The sequence below is a fragment of the Bos indicus genome, chromosome 22, assembly GCF_029378745.1.
Source record: "Bos indicus isolate NIAB-ARS_2022 breed Sahiwal x Tharparkar chromosome 22, NIAB-ARS_B.indTharparkar_mat_pri_1.0, whole genome shotgun sequence".
NCBI lineage: Eukaryota > Metazoa > Chordata > Mammalia > Artiodactyla > Bovidae > Bos > Bos indicus.
The window spans coordinates 36,765,704-36,792,759 of NC_091781.1; the positions used below are offsets into that span (position 1 = coordinate 36,765,704).

The window sequence follows — 27,056 nt, forward strand, 5'->3', positions numbered from 1 at the left end:
TTTTGGTAGAAAGAAACAGGTCATGTTCAGAGTGAATTTTTTTTAGCTCCTGCTTATACTCAATAAAAGGATATTGCTGAAACTCACCCTCCATCTAAACTCAACATTTTTTAGCTAATATTGATGTTGTCCATTTGACTCCATCAATAGAAAATCTGAATTTATAACTCTTATTGGTAAATTCCCATAACCAGCAGCTCTGAACACTTCCAATAACTGACTGTGTTTAGGGAATGGCGAAACATCTCTCACTTTTATTTTTGAAATATCTAATATTAATAGCCAGATTCAGAAGATGATATAAAGATTTTGGCTACAAGGAATATCACATTAAATATGAATGCATTTTTTATAAAAATAAGAATCTTTTTACTAATGCAGACATATCTTAAACATTCTGCTAGTATCTTTTTTAAAAAGAAATAAGAAACACATTATTTGGCTCTATCAATATAGAGTATAGAAATAAGATAGTTTTTTAATGAAAACATTACAACATATGAAATTATAAAATTTTTTGAACTCAGAGTAGATTAAGACTCTATAAACCACTCATCTCACGTGTACTTAAAAACCACAGAACACACTGTCCTTGCATCTGTTTCATTGGAGATAAAACTTAACTGGAGTTGTGTTTGTTTTTTTTTTTTTTTAGTATTTACAGTGATTGTATGCCTGTCAGAGATTCTGTTCCTGCTTTCTGAAAGCTGATATTTCATGACTGCTTGACAGATTTCTGTTTTTACAGTTTTAAAAAGTCCAAAGGTGGGGATGGGGGCAAGGGTAGAGAGACATTAGACCCTGAGGAGTGTAGCTCCTCCCCCTGACTCAGGTCAGGGAGTTGCCCTCCTGGAATGGACACAAATGGAAACTTTGGAATGTGGAGTGGGAGGTAGAGGCTGAGTCCAAGTCTAATTGGCTGGGAGGGAATCCTGATTATTAAAAGTGGTTGAGGAAGATTTATTTTATGAGGAGGGAGTAAAAGACTACAGGTCATTCCTTCAAAAAAGAAGTCATTAATTTTTCAGCTAATACTTTTTATTTGCCTACTTTGGGGCTAGTCTCTTCTGGGATGCTGAGGATATAGCAATGCACAATCAGAGCTATTGATTCTACTGGGAAGAGAGAAAATTCGGTATTAAATGAAGTTGAACATGTAAAGAACTGACAATTTCTTCCTGACAGCCTCACTACAACCATAAAAATAAAAGTTGCTATTAGGATATATATGTGTGTGTGTGTGTGTATGTGCGTGTGTATCTTCATGGTTGCTAATGATCTTTGTTCAATAAATATAAATTATTGATTTTGTCTTTCTTTTTAAATGTGCAGTCGCCCAGTAAATTTTCAGTGATAAATGCTCACTTGCTGATGGCATGGAACATTTAAAAACCTTCTATCAGGAAGTATGTTTCTGTTCATCTTTTCATTAGAACCCAGACATGAGTTCAGGGGTCTAAGAGTCAGGATAAGTAGAGGGCCTGGCTTTCTGCCTCTCCCTGCAGGGGCCCACGAGCCTCCATACCAGCATGGGAAGTTGTGGCTGAGGGTGCATTCCCCCCTTTGTTAGGTACCAATAAAAAGATCTGAAATGTGTGGGTTGCCACACTGCCATCTTTGCTCCTTGCTGCTGTTGTTTCCTCTAAAGTGGGATTGTTTTCATGGATCGTTTTAATCACGACAAGACCCCTTTTCAGAAATGTATAAAATAGAGCATTGGCAGCCAAGAAAGGAGGAGGAAGTAGTATGGAAAACAATCCATATAGGCTGAACCTACAAAGTCACCATTCTTAGTGAGGCCTGCATCCCCTTGCTCTTATTAGAATGAAGTTATGCACTGGCCAAAACAGTCCAATAACTATCTATGATGATGGATATGTTCTCTTTCCAAATATTCTCTCTTCCATATTGCTTTCTAATATGGAAGCTACTAGCCACATGTGGCTAATATTAAGCACTTATTATGTGGCCAAGTACAATAGGGATAATGCATTTTTAAATTATATGTAACTTAATTACTCTAAATATAAACAGCACCTGTAACTGGTGTCTACTGTATTAGACAGGGCAACCTCAGGCAATTAGCAGTTAATATTCAGCTTGTCAAGGGGTAAGTAAACTTACACAAATAAATTGGGGAGAAAAACCCTGTGTCAGCATGTAATGGATCCCCTATGTAGAATGTCTTCCCATCTAGTGAGTACCATCCCCTTGTCCTTCTGTTTTGCACCTTTGGTTGAGAACACTTCAGCGGTTGTTCCTGACAGCTGAACATTGAAAAAATAGGACAGTGAAAAGAGAGGCTTTTAGAATCAGCTATCTTCAGAATAGTAACTCCAGGGCCTCCATGTAAAAGCAGCTGTTAAAACAAACTCTCCTCTTATGCATCTCATAGTTCAAGTTCATCGTGGCAGTAAGTTCAGTTAAGGAGAAAGAATGTTTATGTGTTCTGTGGGTCAAAAGGGCAAGGTTTGATTGGTGTTTTTAGGAGAAGGCAAAAACAGACAACACCAGGTAGCCACCTTGTAGAAGCTTGAATTCCAAGAGATCATGCTGTCTTTGAGAAGTTTCGGGAAGGCAGCTTTCATATTCACTGATACCTGTGGGTAAAGGTTGAGCAGATTAGGTTGACAGAGCTTTTTCAAAGACACTTTAGAAGAATAAGAGCTGAACCAAATGTCTCCTCCATCACTGTAATTGCCATCATTTACCTTCACCTCCCCAGTGTTAAGAAAACATTATAGTTTGTTTCCTGTTTATATCCCATACTGATGCCCCCAGAAATTAGAATGTAGGTAGCAACATTGGTTCTTTTCTAGTGATAAGATAGAGTTGTGGGTTTGTTGGGGTTATTTTTTCCCCCTTTAGGGCAACATCTGAAGTAAATGATAAACAATAAACATTCAGGTGGTCTGTATTTTTAGAAGCTCTTTTAAATTTATTATCCTTACACTTAGGTTGTCTCTGTACTAAATTGGGAAGTAAGTCAAAATAACTCTCCTCAGCCACCTTTTTTTGATGTATTTCAGAAAGTAGTGGAATGGATTGTTGCAGTTATCCACAAAAGAGCTGTTTTCCCCTCTTTTAGTTTTGTATGATGCATTTCCTCCCGTAATTATTGTGATGGTTTTGACTTTTTATTGTCACAATCACTTATCACTTACATATTCTGCGAGGAGTTATGCAAAGCAATTCACTCCAATTATCAGATTTAATCTCTTCTACTTGATGAGCTTAGTACCATCAGAGAAGTTACCTAGTTGGTACTAGGTCACACTGGCTGAATGAGGATCTGAACCTATAGCAACCAAGACGTAATCTCCTCATCTTACTCTTTAGTTGGTGAAGTGGTGAAAAGCTGTGGGAAGAGGTTATCTACAATTTAAGATTTTCTGTTTTTCCACGGGGTAACTACTTGAAACATCCTGGAATTATTGAGCTATTTACAGATTTTGCTCAGAGCTCTAAAGGGATGAATATGAGAAAATTATTTCTCTTAAATGTAAGCCAGGTGAAGAGCAAGACTGGGGCACTGTGAAGTGAGGGAAAAGATGATATTAAAAAATTAACTAGAAAAAGGAAGAAATACAGACATAGCCACCACATTTCAAGTGAAATTCTCTTTAACCAAATCATTTCTCGAGTTGCCCCAAAGCTTAATTTCCTTTGGGCTATAGAGGCCCACTGTTCAAGCTTGGTGCCTTATGCAAAGTAGGCAGACTGTCAATAATATTGAAATGAATGAATGAATGAGAAAATCCTAGTTACTCAGGAGCTGAAATGATTGTTGCACTGGCCGAAACTATGGAAATAAAAAGCTAACATGTAGGAGGGAATCATAAAAAAAAAAAACACACAGGTTTAGATGGTGGTGATGTATCAGTAGTGATTTCCTGACTTGGAGAGTTGTATTTATGTGGAGAGTGTACTTGATTTGGGAAAATTAGATTTTTGGAGATGATGAGACACTATATGGATTTTCCAGGAAAAGACAAAATACAGTGGCATATATATATATATTTAGGGAGGAGGATGGAGGGACCAAAGGTAGTGAAATGTTGGTAGTTAGGGAATATAGATAAGGGGAGAGGGAGTTCTTTTTAATATTCTTACAATTTTTCTTTAAGTTTGAAAATTTTCAGAGTAAGTTATTTTTTAAAAGTTCTTAAACGTAAATATGTTCAGAGTGTGTATTATACTTCACAAGGAAGCAGAGAGTGTAGGTCTGGATTTATTTCGGGGCTTTAAAAATTCTGACACATTTTAGGAAGCTGTTTTTAATCTCAGATTTGCACTGTAACATCATAATAAAAGGGGGTGCTCCAGTCTGAGCTCAGCATAAAGAGCGTCTTTCCTAGTTTTCATTGGTTTTTTCCCCATGAGCTTCTTCCTCTGCCCTCTCTTCCCTTCCTCTGTCCACCCCTCCCACCCAGGCAGCTAAAATGAAAAGGCCTCTGGGAATGGTATGGTTTGTTGCTCCCCTTTTCCCAGGGAAATCCAGACTTTCACTGCCAGGCTTGCTAGTAAATTCCAGAAAATACTTGAATAAATACAGACTCCCCATTTTTATCTATTGCTTCATAGCCAAAACCCAGATTCCTTTGAAAACTAAAGAAATTTTTGAAAACTCTGTGCTGTTTTCCTTCTGCCTCATAAAAAGCCTTCACCCAGCCAACTCACCTCTTCCTCCATTGCAGTTTGCCCGTTCTTAGTGAAATTGTGACTTCCTTCTCCTTGGTTGTCTCTTCGTCAGACCTGAAGTGTCCAGGAACCCCTTAGCAGTGGCAGGTCATGGCTGCGAGGACAGGGAAGAATGCTATCCAGCAGAGCCCGCTTGTTTCACTGTAGCTATAATCTTCATTGCTATGCATGGAAATTGATTTTACGTTGTACATGTCACATTTTTAAGACCAAGGATTCCAAACCCTTTTAGCCTAGGATCTTGACCTTGTTAAACTGATGTTCAGTGGGCCCTTTGCTACTCTCATCCACAAAAAAAACACAAAAACAAAAAAACAGCCCTCTGTGTTCCCTACCCCCCACCAAGTCAGTTAAACTCAGTTTGGTTTTGAGAGCTTTCTAAAGGACTTTCTGAAAACTTTGAGATAATTCCGTGGTTCTCTAAAAATCAGGGTTGATTTTTATCTACTAGTGGACATTGGGCAATATCTGGAGACATAATTGGTTGTTACAGATGGGTTTGGGGAGTATTATTGGCATCTGGGCAGTATTATTGGCATTAAGGGCAGCCAGGGATGTTGTCAAGAACCCAACAGCATGGCTCCCAGAGGATAGGGAGGACTCATGATCAGACGTCATGGCTGAAGTCACAGTTGCAAACCCCATAGAAATGACGCTGGTTAGCTATCAGAACATACTTCTCTTGAGCGTCAAATTTTCCATCAAGTAGTATGTGGGATCCTAGGAACCTAGCAAGGTCAAAGATTTTCAAGAATAAACTAAAAATAGAAGGGTTTCAAAGTTGTCTCAAGAGACTATGAATTTGCAAACCAACATGCAGTGTCACTCAGTCTTTGGAGCCGAGAGGGGAAGTTGTTGATGTGTACAGATGTGCCCAGTGTGTTCCATAGACATTCTGCATGGCAACTTTGGTGGGGGCTACCAACTTTGGATAGAAAGTCATCAGTGAGGATCAGAATTTCTTAAGAAAACAAGGTTACTCCAACATTCCAACATGTTCTTACATTTGGGCTATATAAACTGATAGCACTCATAGTATAGAGATGGATGGATGGATGGACAGATAGATAGATAGAGGTAGATCCAGAGATATATAGATACAGATTCCTTTCCACTTTATGTTTCAAACAAACAGCACTTCCCTCATTCATGGTAGAATCTGCATATGTGTAATGGTTCACTTCTATGTAAAAGTTGGTTTCAGAACTGAACATTTAGGAGTTTTGGACAGGAGGTACTTTTATAAAAGCATAGTTATTCCTAGTGAGCATTTTATCTTGGAAATAGGAGACCAGTTTCTGACTAGAAACCAGGACAGTGGTACAGAAACTGTCCCATGACTTGTGTATAGGTCCGAAGCAGGGTTTCCCAGCCTTGGCACTATTGATGTTTGGGACCAGATACTTCTTTGTTGTTCTGGACATCATAGGATGTTTGGCCGCATCCTTAGCTTCTACCCACTAGATGCCAGTAGGATATCTTCTTAGTTGTGTTAACAGTGTCTTCAGACATTGGCTTATGTCCCCTGGGAGCAATATTATCTTTCTCTCATGGTTCAGTGAGTTTCTTACAGCAGAACTTTCCATATTCTCATGGGCATTAAGTAGCCATAGTAAATTATTATGTTGTAGAGATCACTAGATTTTCACAGTTGTTTTCCCACCAGTTGTTTTTTTAACCTTTCAGAAGAAACCATGATCAGCTTTTCAGATGTGTAAGGTTAACCTGGCTTTTCAGTACATGAACTTATGGGGAAAGAAGTTTCTAAAGTTTTACCCCTTCATACCTCTCCTTTTCCACTTTTCAAATCTTTTCTGCTTTAATAGATGGTAGTTCTATGTATTTACCAACTTCAGATCCCCATGCCACACAGACACACGTATTTATGATCAAAATGGCAAACGGAACTCCAAGATCTGTGGGACAGAGAACATTTTAGATGATCCATCTCCTGGCCCTAGAAAGAAAATCAATCTCAATTCTTCTTCTTCAAAAAGGTCACTAATGATGGCAATAAACTACTAGTAGTGAGTCCAGGTCTTTGAGACCAGAGAAGAAATCTATCAGTAGAGGAAAGGCAAACAAAATGAACCCAAGACACTGTCAGCAGCCTCAGAAGTTTTATGGTAGGACCCAAACTTTAATGAAATATTGGATTCTTCCCACAATGTTTAAACTTTATTGGATGAAAGAGCAGAAATTTTTATAAAAAGAAAGACACACATTGGAACTCAGTGTAGATGAGACCGTGGTTCTCCATAAGACAAATGGGTGCCACTTTCCAGAAATAATTGGAGCTTTAAATCACCAATGGGCTAACTATGTCAAAAGCTCTTTGAAATTAGAAATGGAGTTTTGCCTTTTACCTAATTATAATCTTTCCAGTTATTCTGGGAAACCTCAGTTCTCTGAATTAATGGGTTTCTCCACCTCCTAATCACCAACTGATGACCAGTAGTCTTATGTACCTTGATGTGGCATGTAAAAATGCCCGTCTGCAGTAGTCCAGATGGATTTTACCAGCAGTGGAGAAAGAATAACAAAAGGCCCACATTTACTGAGCAACTTCTTTGCGTGAAGCTTTGGGCCTGGTGCTTTGTAAGCGTTATTGCTGATCCTCATATAATCCTTGCAGAATGGTCCATATTGTATCCATTAGGTGGGTATGAAAACTGAGCTCCAGGCAGGCTAAGTAAAATGTACCAGCATCATACAATCAGTAATTCTTGGATCCAGACCCAACTGACTCCCAGGTTTAACGCTTTCCCTCTCTTTCTCTAGAAGGGTTTCAGAACTTCTATAAATACTCATTTTGATTTGTGACACCTGCAAAAATAGGCTCTTACCCTAGTATAAATCAGTTTAGCTTTCTTCTACTTTTTAAGAGCCATTGAAACTGAGTCTTTGGGGTCTGAATTTTTGAATAGGTCCTTTTAACACTTCAGTTACTTTTGAATGGTTTTCAAAAGAACTCAGCAATTGAATTTTGTCACCCAACACTTTCAGACCAGAGCTCTGAAAAAAAGTTGTATTTCCCCTGGACATTTACAGCATGCTAGAACAGTGTGAATTAATACATCTGTAGGGAAATATCTACTGAACTAAGAAAAGTAGATCTTTCTGGATGCAGCCTAATATGATTTTTTGGGTATTAACTATCTTACTTAGTAGGGAGGCTTCTGATGGCTAGCCTGTAGAGAATATACAGGAGAGTGGCAATGATTTAATTCTATCAGGTTCAATCTTCAGTTAAAATCTCAGACTTAATGTTGGTTTTGTAATCCTGAATACCCTCTACATTGAGAGCATTTTTTTAAATGAAAGGGAACTAGAAAAATCAGACTTAAACCTAGACACATTATTCTGGAACAGTGTAAGTCCTTAGGATTTTTGTTTGATTGGTTCGTTGGTTTTTTGGTTTGTTTTTTGTTTTGGGGTATATCTTATTTGCCTTTTTGTTTTTTGTTTGTTGTTTTGGGGTGGTTGGTCATTTTTGCTTTTTGATGTTTCTAGCCAGAATGGAGATAGACAATACCCGGCCCAGGTAGAACCCATTCTCGTCCATTACATTTCTTTTTAGTCTACTTTCAGTCTATATATCTACATTTTTTTTTCCATCTGGCAAAAGTGTTGATCTAAAGTGACACATTTGGGGAGGAAAAAAGCATTCTGTGACCCTAATAGTATATGGCAGTCTTAGTGGCTACGAGCCAAGCCTTCAGTGTTAGTCTTGCCTGCGCAGACCTCAGGATTCTACTACTTGCTGTTATCTTACATCACGTTCTCAGATAACCCTCCTCTTAGATGTCCCCTGTGCAGTATTTAGTCCTGTAACTGTGAATTAAATATTAAACCACAAGTGTGCTTAGCCAGTTTTGGAGTGAACAGACACAGAAGATAGGAGTGAGCAGTTGTTATTTATTTGAGCCTTACCAATGAATTGAGCATTGTGTCGAGTGTTTGCTTCATCCATAAAAATTCTTGTGAGATAAGTGATTCTAGCCTCTATTAGATACTATTCATTCATGCATGCATTTGTATGTTCCCTAAGTATTCAAGTGTTTTCTATAAACTAGGCACTGCTCTGAGCACTAGGGAGATAACAGTAAACAGAACAGACAGAAATCCTTGAGCTCATCAAATTTACATTCTAGTGGGGAGGGGGAATAGCCTATAAATCCCAAACAAAAGAGGTGAAATATATATTGTGAAGGAACGTGAGTGGTGCCATGGATAAAAATAAAGAAGAGCGAAAATAGCATGTAAGAGGAGATGGGAACTATAATTTTTAAGGTCAGACAGTCATCCTGTAAAAGGTGACAATTGAGCAGAGATCTGGGAAAACAGAAAAGTTAGCTATGTGGATACTCAGGAGACGAATGTTACAGGAGAATGGTATTTCAGGTGAAGACCTATAGACAAGAGTATGCCAGGTGTATCTTGACAATTGCAAGGCGAATGCGGCTGAAAAAAAGGGTGGTAGGATATGAAATTAGAGATGAAATTGATGGAGGGGAACATGAAAGTTCATCATGGTAGAGGGAGAGAAAAAGACCACTAGAGGAATTTTCGCTTTCATTTGCTGACGTAGGAAGCTATTGGGGAAAGGGAGAGTTGAGTAGAAATGTGGATTTGTTTAAAAGAATGAGCCTGGCTTTTGAATTTAGGGGAAGCTACAGGAGGAACAAAGATAGAAGCAGGGAGAACATTAAAAGCCATTGAAGTAACTCCGATGAGAGTATTCTGTGGAAGTCGTGAGAAGTGGTAGGATTCTGACATTTTAAAGGTAATGCTGAAGGATTTGGTCCAAGTTTAGATGTGGGAAACGAGAGAAAGAAAGGAGTTGGAATGACTCCAGCTAGATTTTGTGCACTGAATAAGTGGATGAGTAGTTCCCATTGATTGAAATGGAGAAGCTAATCCGAAGATCAGGACAACTGTTTCGGACATGTTAGGTTTAAGTTGCTTACTCACCATCATTTCATACCTGGTTAAGCATCTCACGTAAGATCACAAATGAAGAGATAGAGAGAGAGTAGTCAAACTAAATCTGATTGATTCCAAAACCAAGTTATTACACATGCTTCTGCCTCAACTCTGGGATTTCTATTTGAATAAATCTCAGAGTAGTGCAGGAATAATTTAAATTCACAGAAAACCATCAAACAAAGTTTTAGCCACTTCTATGCCCCTCTTCTGTGTTATGAGCCACTTACATTTTAGCTGGGTTTTATTTCTTCTCATCTCATCCTTTCATAGTGGTACTCTTGAGTCTTTTCTTTACCAAAAGGTAAGCAGGAGGAAGAGACAAGGAAAGCCACAAAGGACTTGACTAGAGCCTATTGGTGGTAATTTGGTTTTATCTGAAACTCCCAGAAGAACATTGCAAAGCTGAAGGGTGAGCATCTCATTCAGTAATGGTTAAGATGACCTTTTCCCTCTCACTGAGATATATTTCTCTGATTACAAACTCAGAGGTATGCATATTTCAGTTCTGGGGTGGCATTAATATCCACCCAAAGCAAATTCAATACATGAACTACCTACCTCTCCAGCTGTAACTTTTTCAATGTAAGATACTTGACATACTGGCAGATAAAGATGTTCCTTTCACATGAAGCTGATGGAAGAAGGACCAGACAGGCAGAGAAAGCAAGAATGGAAGAGGCAATTAAATGAACCATAACCTAGTGTTTTTTAAATGACTGAATAATACTTAGACTAGCTCTTTGGGAGGGGGAAGAAGCTCAGGGCTGAACATTGGTTGGGTGTCTGAAAATCCACATATAGCCTATCTGGATTGCTTTTCTGTGGAGGCATTCCCAAGGGCACCTTAAGTTCCCATGACTCTCCCTGGCTGCCTGGGACAGTAGCATTAATGAGTGGGTCTTCTCAGGTGCTATCGTCTAGCCAAATGACATCTCCAGATAGCCCTGAACGCTTCAGCCTGGGCCTTTAGTTACAACCCACCTGCAGAGTATCAAGAAACTTGGATCCGTGTTCCCAGCGGACATAACTTTTATATCAGGCTCTTCTGCACCCACCTTTGGAACAGCTGAGAATAAAGGATCCTAGAACAAAAACGTCACCCACTACCCTCCCCATCTTCCAGTCTGCCTTCACAAATACTTCTGTGGTTAGAGGATGGGTCCTGGTACCATCTTCACCTCTTTCCTGAAAAGTGACAATGTCATTATTTTGCTGAAGTCAGATTACCAAAAAATCATCACATCTAACCTTGCAAGGGAAAGAAGCATTACAAAAATCAGCACTGTGCTTGGGAATGGGGAACTAGGGGTAACAGAGCCTGATAACATAATATACCTCAAATCCCTGGAGGCACTATTGGATGTGGCCACGCTAGAAGTCACCGTGTAAGGCTTTTGCAGATTTTCTTGGTTTTTGTGTCTGTCTTTATGGGGAGAAAAACTGTAATGTTTATACTCCTGGAGAATAAGAAGGTCCCCAATTTGGGTTTCACAAGTTCCATAGCTAACTTCATATGCTGCTGTATTTCATGTGAAAATGTTTTTCCATCCTCTGATACGAAGTTGTTATATTATGAAGCTGCAGGATGCAACTGGAGAGCATCCACTTTTTGGAAGTGATGGAAGGTGGGGGTCATGAACATCTCTCACTGCCTCCGCTTCTTTTCCTGGCCCTGCCATGTCCCTTGTGAGGCGATTGAGGGGCCACCTACTTGGATGTAGTATTGACAGGCGCCTTCAAGTGTGCTCTGAGAGTTGACATGTGAATCTTAGTTCCCTTTCTTCCATGGTCTTAGACCTTTGTAGCATTGCACAGGCTGGGGTTTGGGGGGGTCGGGGGAGGAAGGATGGCCCAGTGCCCCATCCGGCTGCAATGACTGTGACTCCTGCATCGGCTTTCTTCTATGGTGCTCCCTGCCAATCTCATGCTTCCGCAGCTCCTTTTCATGGTAATAAGTGCCATGGTGGTCCTGGACATGAACGGCCATCAGGCAGGCCTGTCAACACTGGCTTTACGCCCTGAAGTCACAGCCCTTGTTTCCTGGCCAAGCTTTCTCTCCTTCCTCCTCCGTCATTTTGGTTCCCTGATGCCCCTGTTCAGAGCCATTCTTGTATTGTGAGAAGCCCTATAAAAATTTCCCTAAACATGTTCACATTGCCAATGAGAAGATATGCTTTTTGACAAAAGATTCTTAGCATTCCCACCACTGGGGACCGAGCAGGGGAGTGACTGAATATGGTTATCACTAATGTGGATTCTGTGCTTCAGGACATTGAAAGAAATAACATGACCAAAAACCAAAAAAAGACAAAAGGAGTTCTTGAGATAGTAAATGTGAACAGGAAATGGTGGAGTAGAGATGTGGCTTTCAGTAGTGATGCCTTTCTTTCTCTTACGTGTGTTTCTGTCTTCTGTGGTTAGAAGAGCCTGTATTACTGAGTAATAGTCTATGAGAGTAAAAAAGGCACTGCAGAAGCAAAGGAATCATCCACATTTATGTCTGCTCTGGGGATCTCTCTGTGACCTTTAGAAAGGAAAGTACTTCCCCCATTCACAAGAGGAAGATTTTTCCAGACTTGTTCACCCAAAAGTGCCTGTATTAGAATGTTAACTTTAGACTCCATAAGTGAACATATATTTTAAAAAATATTCACCTTTTAAACTGCGTGTTAGGAGATCTTTTTAAAGAGTCCACCAAATACAAGTAGTATCAGTGGAAACAGTGAATGTGTGTCGATTTTTACACTGTCCAGCAAAACCCCAAGGGCTCTGTATACTTTGTCATATCTGGTTGTAAGGCAGCCTTGTTGCGTATATATGGTATTGTTATCCTCATTTTGTTACAGAGAACACAGCTGAGACAGGTTGGGTAACTTGCCCCAGATGGCGCCATGATAAAGTGGCAGATTACACTCCACCCTAGGTCTGTCTGACTCCAAAACCTGTGTCTCGAAGGGCTGAAATTTAGAGCAAGGTGAAGAAAAGTGCCATTCCTCAGCAATGAGCTGAGGAATCCCGATTCGTGCACAGCCACCTCTTGGAATTTGTTCTTAACTGGTATCTTAGAACAAGAGGTAGTGAAACCCGTGCTTGTTCATATTTGTGTTGGTAATCCTTTAGAGCCAGAGGTGCAGAATCTGTTCCTGCCTTGGGTAGCCACAGACCATGCTGCTAGCACTATGTGGGCATGACCGAGTTGGAGTGGAAAGAATTAGGATGTCTGGTCAGCTGTAGGTCCCAAGCAACATGCAAAACACCAGAATCTATTCACAAATCCTCAGTGCAGTTGGCACCAAGTCGGGTTCTGTGCTGGGTCCAGGAGCTCCTACATCCATCTATTGCTTCTTTCCTGTGTGACTATGAGCACGGCGTGTCTCCTCTTCCGTTGTGTTGAATTTGTAAAAATAAATACATGGACTGAATAATCTCTGAGATGACCTCTAGCTCAAATATTTGAGAGCTTAGTCCTTGGTGAATCGGCAGCCCCAAATTTACAACCTGTAACCTTCCATTCCTGACCACGCCAAGGACCATTCAGCAGTGAGTAGAGAGGAAAACTCAGCATATGACCTCAGGCTGAATGCAAGGGATGAATCAATCTTGAAAAATGGCCACGAGAAAACCAGAGTGTGGCTCTGACCGAAAGGAAATGTGGCTCTTTATGTGATATTGTACATAGTGGTATGCTCATTTTTCATAGCATCTTTCTTCCCAGAGTGCTAAATAGGTTGTATTAAAATGAGAAACACATTGTATAACCATCCTTTTCCTGGGAGACTAACGAGTCAGAGACCTCTAAAATAGTCTTAGGAAGCATTTCTTTGAAGTCCCAGTTTTCTCTTGTCACCATGGATAAGCAGAGGTGAATGAACAGCCTGCCGTCTTAACCAGGTCTTCTCTTCAGTATGACTTAAGGAAGAAAATGGTCATTCTGGAAACATACCTGCCGTATTTAGAGGCTAACTCTGCTGTTTCCTGGCTCTGTGACCCTGGGCAAGTCATGTCACCTCTTTAATCCTCAGTTTCCTTATTTGTTAAGAGGAATCCTAATGGTACGTGAGCCACGGACGGGGTTGCTGTAGAGATTAAATTGGAGAAGCTAGTATCTTTGAGCTCATGGTCCCACTCATATAAGAGGTCAATAAAAGTTAGCTGATGTGATTTCTAATAGTCCTGCTCCAACTCTTTGAATCTAAATAGCTGTGCCAAATCAGGTGGGTCAGATTCCAGGTGGTTCTTTCTTGAAACCATTAGGAAAATACGACATTTGGGACATAGTCCATTTCTGTGATGGCTGTAGCCTTCATGTGTTCATTCATTCCTGTAAATATTTTCTCAGCGACTACAGTGTGGAAAGCAGTAATAAACATACATGGATTGCAGTTACTAGCCCACATGGATTTCTAGGTCTTGCCCTGACCTTGATCCCTAAGTCTATATCTCTCCTCTCATATTCTGTTTATTTTTTCTGTTTATTTACCTGGTGGGTACAGGCTGGAATCCTTTGCTTTTCATGATGGTAAGATGTTCATGCAATATTCGCTTCACTTATCACTGTAATTGGCAAAGGCAGTTCTGAACCATGGGCATATGCATTGCCTGCTTTCTGATATCATACTTCCCAGATGGGATCTGACTATGTTTTTTAAACAAAATCAGAATGAGAGTGGAATCAAGAAGAGCTTATTGTTATGAAAGGACACATTTCATTTTTTATATTAAATGATTTAGATGATTTTTTCATATTTTATAGAATCACTAGGGAAAGGCCTTGAATAATAATTAGTAGAGTCTCCTGTTTCATAACTGAACTCTGCCCACCAGTCTCAGAGTGATGGTTTTCTATCTGACTGTCAGAAATGCTTAGATCATTATAGAGTCCTGGCTTAGCTTAGTAGATTCTAGCATTTGACCTTTCTCTTGGCTTTTCAATTCTTATTTCTAACCTGCTGTCAGTCCTCTGTTTGGAAATATAGACTCCTTGATCAATATCCTCCAAAATACATTTCACATAAACAGAATCTTATATATACAGATCACTTGGAGATAAAAATCACTGAGACATACTCTACTGTGCCCAGACACTCTGCTGGAGCTGTCCTCCTGGACCGTCCATTAACCTTTATGTATCAAGCATCAGCCACAACTTGAGTAGTCCTGGTTCACACCCCACTCACTGCATTACCTCCTCTGAGCGCCCAGCATCATCCAGCCTCATCAAGAAGCTTCCTTCTGGCCAGATATTGTGTGTATCCGTGACCTCCACCCTCCCCTTCTTATTCCTTCTTGGCTCCTAGTGGTGTCCTTACCAGTTCCGTGTGGTTCCCCATCTCCCTTCAGATGTCCAGGTTCTCACCAGCCTCAGCAAAGCTAGGGATTTCATTCTCTCTGGATCTTCAGCCCTTGTCATCCAGGCAGACACACCAGGTTGTTTGCTGGCTGCTGGGTGATTGAGAGACCCAGTTCCTCAATATAAGTGAAGGGACCGACGCAGGGCATCCCTAACGCCAGGGACAGCACACCAGGAAGAGTGAGATGCAAATCCATGCCACATCTAGAGCTACTACTAGAGAGAAAAAGCCAGTTCCATTTCCACCATATGTGTTGAAATGCACAGATTTTAAACTCTTAGACCTTCATCTAAAAAATTAGGACAACCTCTCCACAAAGCTCCACGTTAAACATTCCCTTTGAATGACCTCGCAGAAACAAAAGCCAAGGCATTAGAGATACTGACCTTGGTGTTTCTATGTAACAAACAGAGATTACTTTGAGAGTGTTGCTCAAAGTTGGAGGAAAAATCATTCTCTTAAATATATTGGATTGTTTCTCCAGAGGAAAAAAGTCAGGGTCCACCTGGCAAACTAGAAGGCTATTTGGCTGCAAATATAAGGAATTAAATATTCCCCAGAGCAAGAAACTTCATATATATAGCCAAAAAATAATATGTACTAGGTGACACACTAAATTCAACTATTATTTCTGCAACGCATGTTGAGACAAAAATCAGTGTCTGGGAAAGGACTGGAAATAATCAGACAGAAATTTCCCTCAGAATAGAAGAGCTAAAACCTGTGTTTATTTGGTTATCAAGATGATAACTTCTTTATGAAATCATAATAGACCTATTAATAAGCCTGCTAGCTAGGGAAATTTCCACAAGCAGCTGCTTTTTGTCACTGGTAATTTAGAAAACATGAAAGGTGTTTGCTATCAGATTAGATACCTTAAGAATTTCTTTATCACTTTTAGATCTGAATTTTAGGCAAATAATACATACGGTAAGTCATACTGAAGTGTTGCATCCTTTTCTCCAAATCAGTTTCATTCACGTCCCCAAATAAGAAAACCACCCTTAGATATGGGTGCTGCTGTTGCTGCTGCTCGGAGAAGGCAATGGCACCCCACTCCAGTACTCTTGCCTGGAAAATCCCATGGACCGAGGAGCCTGGTGGGCTGAAGTTCATGGGGTCTCACCGAGTCGGACACGACTGAAGCAAGCAGCCGCTTTAGTTGTGTCTGAGTCCGTGCGACCCCATAGACGGCAGCCGGCTCCTCCATCCCTGGAATTCTCCAGCTTCAGTTGCGTCTGACTCTGTGTGACCCCAGTTCGGCAGCCCACCAGGCTCCTCCGTCCCTGGGATCCTCCAGGGAAGAATACTGGAGTGGGTTGCCATTTCCTTCTCCAATGCATGAAAGTGGAAAGTGAAAGTGAATTCGCTCAGTCGTGCCCGACTCTTAGCGATCCCGTGGACTGCAGCCTACCAGGCTCCTCCGTTCATGGGATTTTCCAGGCAAGAGTACTGGAGTGGGGTGCCATTGCCAATGTAGCTAATCCAGGTATTTAAAAGAGTTTTAAGGTGTTATATTTAAAATCAACTTCCTCCATCTTTATTTCCTGGGTAATAGATGTTGGTTGCACCAGTAGCATTTCTCAGATGAATTATTATCAGTGATGCTGTTGATTTTCATTGTGCTGTTATGTTCCCAAAAGACATCTAGCCACTTAATTGGAGTCATATAGGAAGAGATGTATACACATAAAGCATTTTGGTTATGCCATTTTGAAAACACCATTTGTCTTCAATAATAGTACCTATCTCTGTGGTTATTGGAAGGATTAAATGAGATAATGTATATAAAGTCTTTGAGTAGTGCCTTGCACCTAATGAATGGGAGAAAGCTGCGCCTTTGCTAATTCTGCCTTTGTAGATTGCTCCCTAATATTAGGTTACCTCTTCTAGTGACCACTAAATGGATTTGTTTTATTTGTCCATTCAACACTTATTGAGCACCTGCTAAGTTCTAAGTATTCTACAAAGTGTTGGAAGTATAAGCCCATAGTGATAAACAAAGCTTCTGTAACCCCTGACCTCATGGAACTTACAGACCAATAGATTACTAAATCTCCATTTCCACCAACTTTCTTCCTCCCCTCCATATTAAGGGACAGCTTGTCTGAACTGTTTGTATATTGAAATGATGATCCTTCAGGGTCAAACTTGCTTTCAATTGATACTTGTTCATCTGATTAATAAGACAGCTGTGTCTGTTTCTTCACCCTAATCAAACACATTACCACCCATGAACCCATATCCTCTAAATTCAGCTCATCTCCTAGAAAATAATATATTCTTGACTCCCCGTGCTGTTTTTCCCATCTCTGTCCGTATCATCTCTCTAATCCAATTGCCCAAAGCAGAAAACCTGGAGGCCTTCCTGCCCCTGCCCTCTCCCATCCACCCCACAGCACATCCATCAGGGAACTGTCATTCGTAGTTCAAAAACGGTTTTAAATTCACCAGCTTCCTTCACCCCTCCACTTTGCACCCTCATCAGTGCCACCGTCACCTCTCGCTTGGACAACTGCGTTAGCTTCCTAAGTTTTCTTGTTTCCACTAATGCTGAATTTCTACCCATTGTCTACTCGGTAGTAAAAATAGAATTTTGAAACGAAAATTAGACTGTGTCTTACGCTAACTTAAAACCCCTCAGTGATTTTCCATCTTGTGGAGAATAAAATACATTATTGTGACCTATTAGCTTGACATGGTCTGGCCCTCAGGAATGCCCCAGGGACTCCTCTTGCAGGCACTTCAGCCCCTTTTCTTCAGAGTACTCATGTCAGTTAGCAAATATGTATTTGTTTTTGTTGTCACTTGATTAATGCTGGTCTCCCTCACTGGTCTCTAAACTCCACAAGGGCAGGGATTATATCACTCTTATTTATCACTGTATTCCCAACACTTTGCATAATCCTGAAAACTTGGTAGGTGCTTAATAAATGTCTGCTGACTAAACAAATGAACGCACCTCAAACTCTAACTGTGCTTGTAATTTTGGTGGAAGTAACATTTTTAAATACTAAAATTAGTCACTAATAATAGGGATTATCTGTGTGTAAGTTGGGTTATAGGGAAACTTCTTGGAGATTCATTATAAAAGTCTTCTAGAATTGTAGCCCAAAGTCTTCATATACATCAAAACTCTAAAGGCTGAAAGATGGATATTTTTGATGTAGATATTTAAATTGGACTCCTTCCTTCCACACTGTATACTCCTTCCAGAATGACTACTCAAAATCATAATACTTACAAAATAAGAGCTCAAAAGAAAAAAACCTTTCCATCTCCTAAAGTAAAAAGTTAGGCCCAAATATATTAATACACATATTTTATATTTCTCTAGCAGCTACTTTGGAATTTTATAATAGTCTATATTTACTAGAAAAAACATGTCTGGCACATATATGAATGGGATCACTTAGAGCTCGCTTGGTAATGGTGGTTCAATTTATATTAGGCTACATGTTTTACATGGTGCTATTTATCTATTAGACCTGAAAGGACACTTTGGCCATTTAAGTTAACAAAATCACAAAGTTCAAAGGAGAAACTAGAAACATTGAGTAGAAAGAAATGATACTTGAAATCTATTTTTGTTGCATTTTCATATTTTTGCTCTTCATTCTTAAACTCAGTTCCCTCTGAAATGTAAGGACATTGTATTGGGAAATAATGTGTCTTGAAAACCGGAGCCAGCAAGCTTATGATCCAAGTGGTAATGACTTCTGTAATCGCTAATGAGGCAATGGACGTTGAATATCTCAGTGTACTCATTGGGGCCAGCCTCTTGCCTGTTCTACAAGAAGCTGTCATGTCACATTTTTGTCCCGACTCCATGAGCACTTTGATTCCTAAACCTTTCTGAGAAACCTACTCTGAAATCAAAGTCAAGTTTCTTAGATGTGGTCAGACAAGGTCACATTAAAACAGTTCAGTGAACCTGCAGATCAAAGTTGAAAGGTAATGCCTCCCTCCCAAACTTGGCACAGACCCACCTGCTAACTTACCTTTCAGTTTCTAACATGCCTTTTTCACCTCCTTTCCAATGGACTGGGAAAATGAGAGCTTATCCTCTGAAAAATGGTAGAAGAGTTTCCTTAAATCAATTCATAAGGAAATTGAACACAGCTGTATTTTGGAAATGCACCTTTATCCAAAAGAGTGGATCACGAGGCATTTTGTTGAAGAAATATCTTGACCAGAGACTGCATGAAGTGAGATGTCCAAAATAAATCCTTACTAATTCATAGTAGGACTTCTTTAAATCATAATTTCATGGTAATTTCAGGTTCGTGGGCTTATTTTTGGCCTATATTACCAGGATTTACCCTCACTCTTGAGTGACCCAAAATACTAGACAGGATTCCCGCTGTCCATATTTTTTTCCTCCACTGCCACATTCCTTCCATGTTGAGCCTTGAGATATTATCCAAAATGGCACTGCAGAGGGGGAGGGAATGGTGACTCTTGTTAGGCATGATCTTAACATCTCACGACCTAGGTTTTTATCAAATTGCTTGTGATTTAAAAAAAAAAAAAAAAAAAAAAACCTTGCCATTGCTTTATATTTCAGTGTTCTGTCTCTTGTGGTCGAGGGCATAAACAACGAAATGTTTACTGCATGGCAAAAGATGGAAGCCATTTAGAAAGTGATTACTGTAAACACCTTGCTAAGCCAAATGGGCACAGAAAGTGCCGAGGAGGAAGATGCCCCAAGTGGAAGGCTGGCGCCTGGAGTCAGGTGAGCAACACTTCTCCTCTAACGACTTCTTACTTCCCTTTGGCCACGTGGCTGACACCAGTGTGTTGGCTTGTTTCCCTGCTCAGTTTCAGTTTTTTAGAGGGGAGTGTGGAGACAGGGAAGGAGACAGCCTTATGTCAGAATGCTCACTAGCTGTGGGACCTTGGGCAAGTGGCTTCATCCCTTGGTGCTTTGGGTAATATATATACTAGGACAGTTGTGGGGATTAATTCTAAGTGGTGATAGATGTCAACTGTGTAGGACAGAGTAGCCCTCAATGCTTTGCTGATGGCTTTTTATTATTCACCATTTAGAAAACCACTAATTCAGATTCCAGTAAGGTTGACTATGGTTACCTGGCAGGAATTGAGTTCAGATTTACCTTTGAGGTTCTTAAAGAAAGAGCTGTCAATATGAAGGATTTAAGAATACTTCTCTGCCTGTTAGATTGTATACAGTAGAGGTGGGGGATAGATGGGGAAGTTTTCTGTCATTTCCTAGCTCTGTGACCTGGGGTGATTTGTGTGACCTTGCTGACCTGACTTCATATAGCTCTTATGAGGATTTATTGCAGTAATGAATGCCACATACTTAGCTCAGTAGTCTTAACTCTAATAATCTCTCAAGAGAAATATTTTGTTTGAATGAGTGCAGTATGTGTATATCCAATGGGAAAATGGGGGACGTACCCAAGAAACTGATGACAGTTAGACTCCACTAATTGTACACATTTGCTAAATTCAGTAGGTTTCCCTATTGAATTCAAGAGGGAACGTGAGAAGCTTTTGTTTACACATTAACAATTGGTGGGTGAACAGATCACTCATATCTGGCCCTTAAAGTGTATCTTGTTACTCCTCACTTACACATTTCCTCAGCTTAGTTGAAGGTGCTTACTTAAAAGTAGTAAGGTTCAATGTCTTTTCACATATTCTGTGTGTAATATGCTCTTTCTCTCTGTTAATTTGATGCAGTGAGGTTTTGCTGAGTTTGTGGTTCTCCTGTGCAGTAGAGATGTATGCACATACTCTGGAGAATCAATAGGAAACCAGGTTCAAGGTTGGTAGCCTGTAGAATTGATTCTTTCAGAGCCTGGATCTTGATTCCTAACACCGCAAAGAAGCTTTGTACAGCTGTGTTAACATGAGAAGGAGTTGAGAATCCTCTATTTCAACATGAATGATAGGAAATTCCTCTAGAAACATGAATTTTTCTTAAATGCTCTGGGCTGCTGTCATTGTCCCCCATACCTCACAGTCATATTCCCCTTCACACAGAAATAAAATGTGGCCTGCATTGTACCCCAGCAGAATAGCCTCAGAGTGCTTTTATCATATCACATTTTGTTTTTATTTTTATTTTAACAAAGTGTCTGTGTCCAGCCAAAGCTAGTTCCTCTTCTGGCTTCTTTAAGGGATCAGATTTCTAGGCAGTATTTCGTACTGGTCATCAGTAATGGTTTGTCTAACTGACTACTGTCATCTCTGACTTCCAGCCCTTGTATTTTCGAGCTGTTCAATTCATGTAAAAGCCTATAGCTAACATTATTTAAGATACCACACCAATTAGCTTGTCCTCTTGCATACTTTCATGCTGTTATTTTTCTTTGTGTCCCTTGGCCTCGACTTATCTATTTGCATCTTGTCGAGATGCACTTAATTGATAGTTGTTATAAAAGTCAGTTCATTTAAAAGAAGGATGATTAAAAGACTCTTTCACTCTTTATTGGTAAGCACAGAGTGAGTTTTACTCTCATATCCTGTGAACTTGATGGAAAGTCTAAAATTGCTCACAAAGCTGGGATGATTAGGTTTGAATCCTTGGGGTTTTTTCAAACATAAGGTAATAGGATTATCGGAATGCTTCCCCCAAAAAGACTGCACCTGTTCAAAATGATTGCTTAGGAAAGTCTAGTTACCTTTGTGGAAAATGCAAGTAAAAACAGTCGTGTAATGGTCTGTGGCCAACTTTCTAATGCTTGATTTGATTTATAGAAATGAATTATAAAAGCAGGCAAGATAAGATGCTACATGGGTAAAATCCGATTTGTGCAATTTTGAAACATACCTGAAGATAATCAGACCCAGAGGTTGATGGAGAAAGATAGTCTGCATGATTAAAGATTATTGGTTTACTAATGATCCCATGGTAAACAGAAATATCCCTAAGGCAGTAATATAAAGCAAGAGTAATGATTATCCATTTGCAATAATTTTTAGAAGATTTTATATCTGGTTCTTCTGTTTTCTGCTGGTGGCTGTATTTTAGTCATCTCGTCTTCAGGGTAGGGGAAATAATTATTGTAATTTCTCATTATGTCAAAATGTCTGACAATAATAAGGCATATAGAATAGTGGGAGAGGAAGCTAGTGCAGCCTTGCTAATCTTCTTTGTCTTTTCCTCAGAATTAGTGTTTTGAGGTTTAAAGTGGAATGTTTCACTTTTACATCTTTTGAACATCTTGAATGTGTCAAGGAAATTTTTCTAGTAAAAGAAGAACCTTAATTGAAAAACATACTCAAGTTTGAAAGCATTTTTTTTTTCAAAAGTTCATGTTCAGTTTGTTTAGATGATTTTGATAAAGAGCTGAGGGATGAAATTTTCAGACAAAATCAGCATCTGATTCTTGATTCAGCTTGATAAATGTGAAGGCTCTATAGGTCCACGATTCAAAAGCCTTCCAGAGTAAACATCGTTAATGTATCCTATTCCTATAAAAAAGCCTCCTAAACAAAAGAAGATTAAGAATAAACAATAAAAATGATCGGATTAGAATGAAAGTAACACTTTACCATCATTCATCTATCATGAATTCATTCAGCCCTGAGATACCAGTTTTTTTTTTAATACTTGAACATTTCTCTGGTCAGGATGGTCCTTACATCTAATAGAAGGTCGTGATTAATTGCTCCTTTTTCTTTCTCAGTGATACAAAATGTAGCACTGTGTCTTGAAGTCAGGGAAACACTTGATTTTTTTAAAGTTCTTCAGTACTCATGCCAAAATGGAAATCGGCAAATTGCATTATGAACCTATCAGCCATTTTTGGTTGGGAATTTTTTGTAACTACCATGAGAGTGGCTTGGTCATGTGATTATGAAGTGTTTAATGGAGAAACATGGCAGATGTGCAATGTGTGTCCTTTGAGAAATCTTAGAAACCTTATGCACATGGTCAGTGATGAGAACTAGAGTTGCCGTAGTGATATGTGCTGTCTGTGACTTGTATTTGAACTGCAAACGTTGATGTTGAATTGTTTGAATACAGTCCTTTCACCCACTCTTGCTGACGTAGTACAAAAGGCCGCATAATACTAGCACCATATCTTAAAACTGGAAGCCAAATCCTAGTCCACAGTGGCTTTGGTTTATTGCCTAGGATAGAACTTATTTGAATTACTTTTTGTTTTAGTTTTTGCTTGGGTTAGGGTGATTGTTCTTTGCTTTATTTATGTGCGAAGTATCTATGTAAAAGGTTTACTGGGAAGTGTGAAATATATTTTATGCAAGATGCTTAGCATAGAACTAAGGTCTCCACTGGCAGTGATTTTGTAACTCTTGGGATGTTTGGAGGTGTCTGGAGACAGTTTTAGTTGTCTCAGTTTGGCAGAGGAGAGGGAATGCAACCGACGTGTAGTGGGATAGAGTCCAGGGATGCCCCTGAACTTCCTCCAATGCACAGGACAGTCTCCAGCAAAAATGATTTCTTAGGTTGAGAAACCCTAGAATAGAGCCTGGCCTAGTAAGTGCTCACTAAGTTTGCTATTATTGTTACCAGTTGTTATTTATTAAAGTTAGTTCATACTTTAGTTAGTTATTAAAGTTTGTTATTTTTCAAGCTAATCCCTCCTTTGAATCCTGTCATGGCCATGATTGTAGCAGTCACACTGATAGAAAGTATGTAAAATTCTTTCTAGGCTTTCAAGTATGTACTACAGTTCCCTAAGCATCACAAGTTCCATAGAGATTTGTTTTATCTATAGAAAGAAGCATTAACTTTCTCCTTTAAATTGGTGAGTTCTGCATACTAACATTGCATAGCAGGGAGTCCAGAGAGATGAAACACAGCTCCTAGCTTAGTAGTTTGGAACTAAAAACATCTGCGTTCAAACCTGCACAAATAGACTGCCATGCAGGAATGATAGTTGCAGGAGGAGGGCACATGTTAATATGCTGCTCAACCTTTTTTCTTCTTAGAGTAACTAAAAACTGGACTACATAGTACAAGAATTAAGCACACACACGTGCACACACCACCACCATCAGCACCTCCAGGGTCACACAGAGGTCTTTCTGATGCTGTTTTATTCATAGGATTTCTGCACAAATCTCTCAGAATTTACCAAGCAAGCCTGGCTTGCTGTGTATGCTAAATGTTGCCTCCCCTGAGACAGCACAGGAAGAAAAGTCCAACACAGAGAACTAGCTCTGATGCAGTACACTTCATTTTGCACCAAGATTGCCATGAATGCAGTTTTCACAGAGGCAAGGCTTATTATACCTTGCTGTGCATATAAGCCCTGTACAAATCTTTGAATATGTTAAGTCAGGGCTAGCTTTGACAATATGAAAATCAAAAGCCACAATGACATTATTGTATAATTGAAACTTCCTCTGTCTTTATTTGCCCTTTGGAAAAAAATATTGAACATTGTAGAAATTATTTCTTAAATATTGGATGCTTATGGCTGATAATACCTTATCTTTGCTGAGCCATAAGTAATAATTTAGTAACAAACAGTGGCATCAAAAAGAAATTGCATTTACTTAGAACCTGAATAGTATACACCTGGAAAGCCTTGAATGTTTTTTCCTTTTTCTTTACCTTATTAAAGCATGATGAGATTTTGAATATATATCAGCTCTATGCAAATTCAGACTTGTTTACTTAATTGTTCTTATTTTTTTCCTTGTGCTTTTACTTGGATACGTTCTGGAATTGTTCTGTTTTATGCTTAAGGCCCCAAATTCAAATACACAGAGAGTGTTTTGGTTGTTATTTGCTGTCCGTGGTTGACGATTTCTGTCATTCCTGTGCTATTTCTCCTATGTCATAGTTCATTCATTTAATGTGGAATCAATGTGAAATATACACATAGCTCCCTGAAGTATTACATGGCCATCTTCTGTAGACAAGGCAGTCACTTGTGCTCAGGCACCCTCTCATTCCACCCAGAGCACAATGACTTTAAATGTCTGATTTCTTGTGGGTCACAAACTCATTCAATCCAATTAATACAATTAAACCCAAACAATAGTAGCAATGTTGCTCTAAAATATTTCCTTCTCTTCAGCTAGCTTTGATGTGAACGCTTAAGCTCCTTGCCTGGCAGACTTATCTGAAATGATATGATTTCCCAAGCTGCCTTCTAAATATTATCACCTGTTTTTTTAGAATCTGAAATGGAAATAATACTAATATGCACCAGAATTCATTAGGGGTGCTTCTTGATAGTAAATTCCCATTAGCCTCAGAGTACGATGAATCCTGCTGCAGGGTAGCTGGACAGGAATTTTTATCTAATTTAAAAGCTTGATTCTACTCTGTATGAAGACTTCCTCTTAGGAATATGACTTTAATGTATGTTAAGCTTGTTTTCTCAGTCAGACAAATGAATGGAGGCTCAGCTATCACACAAACTTGGAAACAATTTTTAATAGCTAAGTGAAATAATAGGCATTTCTTTCCAGTTAAATGTTGCCTTTAGTTTCTCACTGTCAAAAGCTTAATAAAGATAATAATTCTTGGCTGCCCATGAGTGAGATTATAAAACCCAGTAACGAGGAAACCACTAAAAAATTAATTTAGAGAAAAGTTAATTGCAGATTAATAGGGTGTTTTGCAGCTTGGTCAACAAAATGTTTCAGCCTGATTAACAGTACATTTCACGGGCTGAAAACACAACGCCCAAGGAAATAGTTTTTCTCTGTCAGCTTTTATTTTTCATACATTCATCCGAATTCCCCTATCTCTAGTAATAGGAGCAAGAAGAAAAGGAGACTGGAGAAAATAATTCTACTTATAAGGCCATAAAATCTTCAGTGATTTTCTCTCCTTGAGTTATAATTTTCATCTGCCAAGAAATTCTCTTGTGTGCAACTGTCTCTCCAATTTTCAAGGCCCTCCAACCTTCCGGGATAGAAATCACTTGGGATTTTCATTTCCCATGGCAGCAGTACTCTAGGATGTACTGAATGTTTCTGAATGATGTCTCCCAGCCTCTTCCATTGTCCAGGAGTTTTGTTAACTTGAGAAATTACCCCCAAACTTGAGTCTCTTCCTCACTCAACTGGCTTTGTTAGGCAGTGAGGCTGCAGATTTTAGACATTTCCTGGGTCCCTTTCACTGGAAATTAGAAAACCCCGTGATGGCTGTGAAGATCATTGGATTAGGAATGCCATCCCCAGGTCCTTGACCCTCTCCACCCTGATGACCGCCCCCTCCCACCAACAATCCAGAGCTCCCACTTACATCCTCTTGTCCTTGCAGTGCTCCGTGTCGTGCGGCCAAGGCGTGCGGCGGAGAAATGTGGGCTGTCAGATGGGAACGCACAAAACGGCCAGAGAAACCGAGTGCAACCCCTACACCCGACCAGAGTCGGAGCGCGCCTGCCAAGCCCCGCCGTGTCCGCTGTACGCGTGGAGGGCAGAGGAATGGCAAGAAGTAAGTAGAGCCAGGAAGCGGGCACCTGCCAGCCTCTCGCTCAGCCCCCTTGCTATCATCACATCCGTTCCCCTGTGAAGCCCTCCAGCGCAGTGACCAGGCTGGCGTTTTCCCACCAGGTCACTGTCAGAGGGCAGGAGTTCGTTCCAGGCAGGGTGGGAGAACTCCTCCTTTTTCTGCCATTCCAACGCTTGTGTTCTTGATGTTGCAAATCTGGCTGCCTCCAGAAAAAGTTGAACAGGCCGTGGGCCAAATGCATGAAGATAACTTTCCCAGAAGGAGGAGGAGATGGAAGAAATATTTTTGAATGTGTGTATTCAGACGTGGTCATTTGCGTAAGTTCAAACAGCCACTGGGCAGACCCTAGGTAGGATCTCCTCTGGAATTTTTTTTTTTCTTCCACGGCTTCAGCCATCAGCTGGGAGGCAGGCATTTCATTTGAAACCCGGATTAATTAGTGAAGGATTTTCAACATTTAAAAAACTGTGAGTGCCTCTGAAGAACTGCTCCGTTGATGCAGAAATAGACCAATTTGTTTTTCTCCAAGTTAATGTCTAGTTAAAGAAAACACTAAGTGTCCCTGAGGAATGGCCTGGCTCTAGCAAGGATAGGACTTT

At 39.8% G+C, this 27,056-nt stretch overlaps 1 protein-coding gene and 1 long non-coding RNA gene across 4 annotated transcripts in view; one reads left to right on the forward strand and one right to left on the reverse strand.

Moving 5' to 3' along the window:
• ADAMTS9 (ADAM metallopeptidase with thrombospondin type 1 motif 9) overlaps nucleotides 1-27,056 on the forward strand; it is a 162,584-nt gene that overhangs the window by 99,513 nt on the left and 36,015 nt on the right. For 2 of the 3 annotated variants that reach the window (XM_070777120.1, XM_019984324.2), the window contains exons 29-30: nucleotides 19,609-19,776; nucleotides 26,266-26,439. In XM_070777120.1, coding sequence (XP_070633221.1) covers nucleotides 19,609-19,776; nucleotides 26,266-26,439 — 342 coding nt within the window. The remainder of the gene's footprint in view (nucleotides 1-19,608; nucleotides 19,777-26,265; nucleotides 26,440-27,056) is intronic. The other variant, XM_019984325.2, reaches the window with a different exon arrangement.
• LOC109576030 (uncharacterized) lies at nucleotides 1,017-26,363 on the reverse strand. The gene is made up of 3 exons (XR_011563131.1): nucleotides 26,248-26,363; nucleotides 4,681-26,121; nucleotides 1,017-2,600 (listed from the first exon to the last, which is right to left on the reverse strand). It is a non-coding gene; the product is annotated as an uncharacterized lncRNA (long non-coding RNA).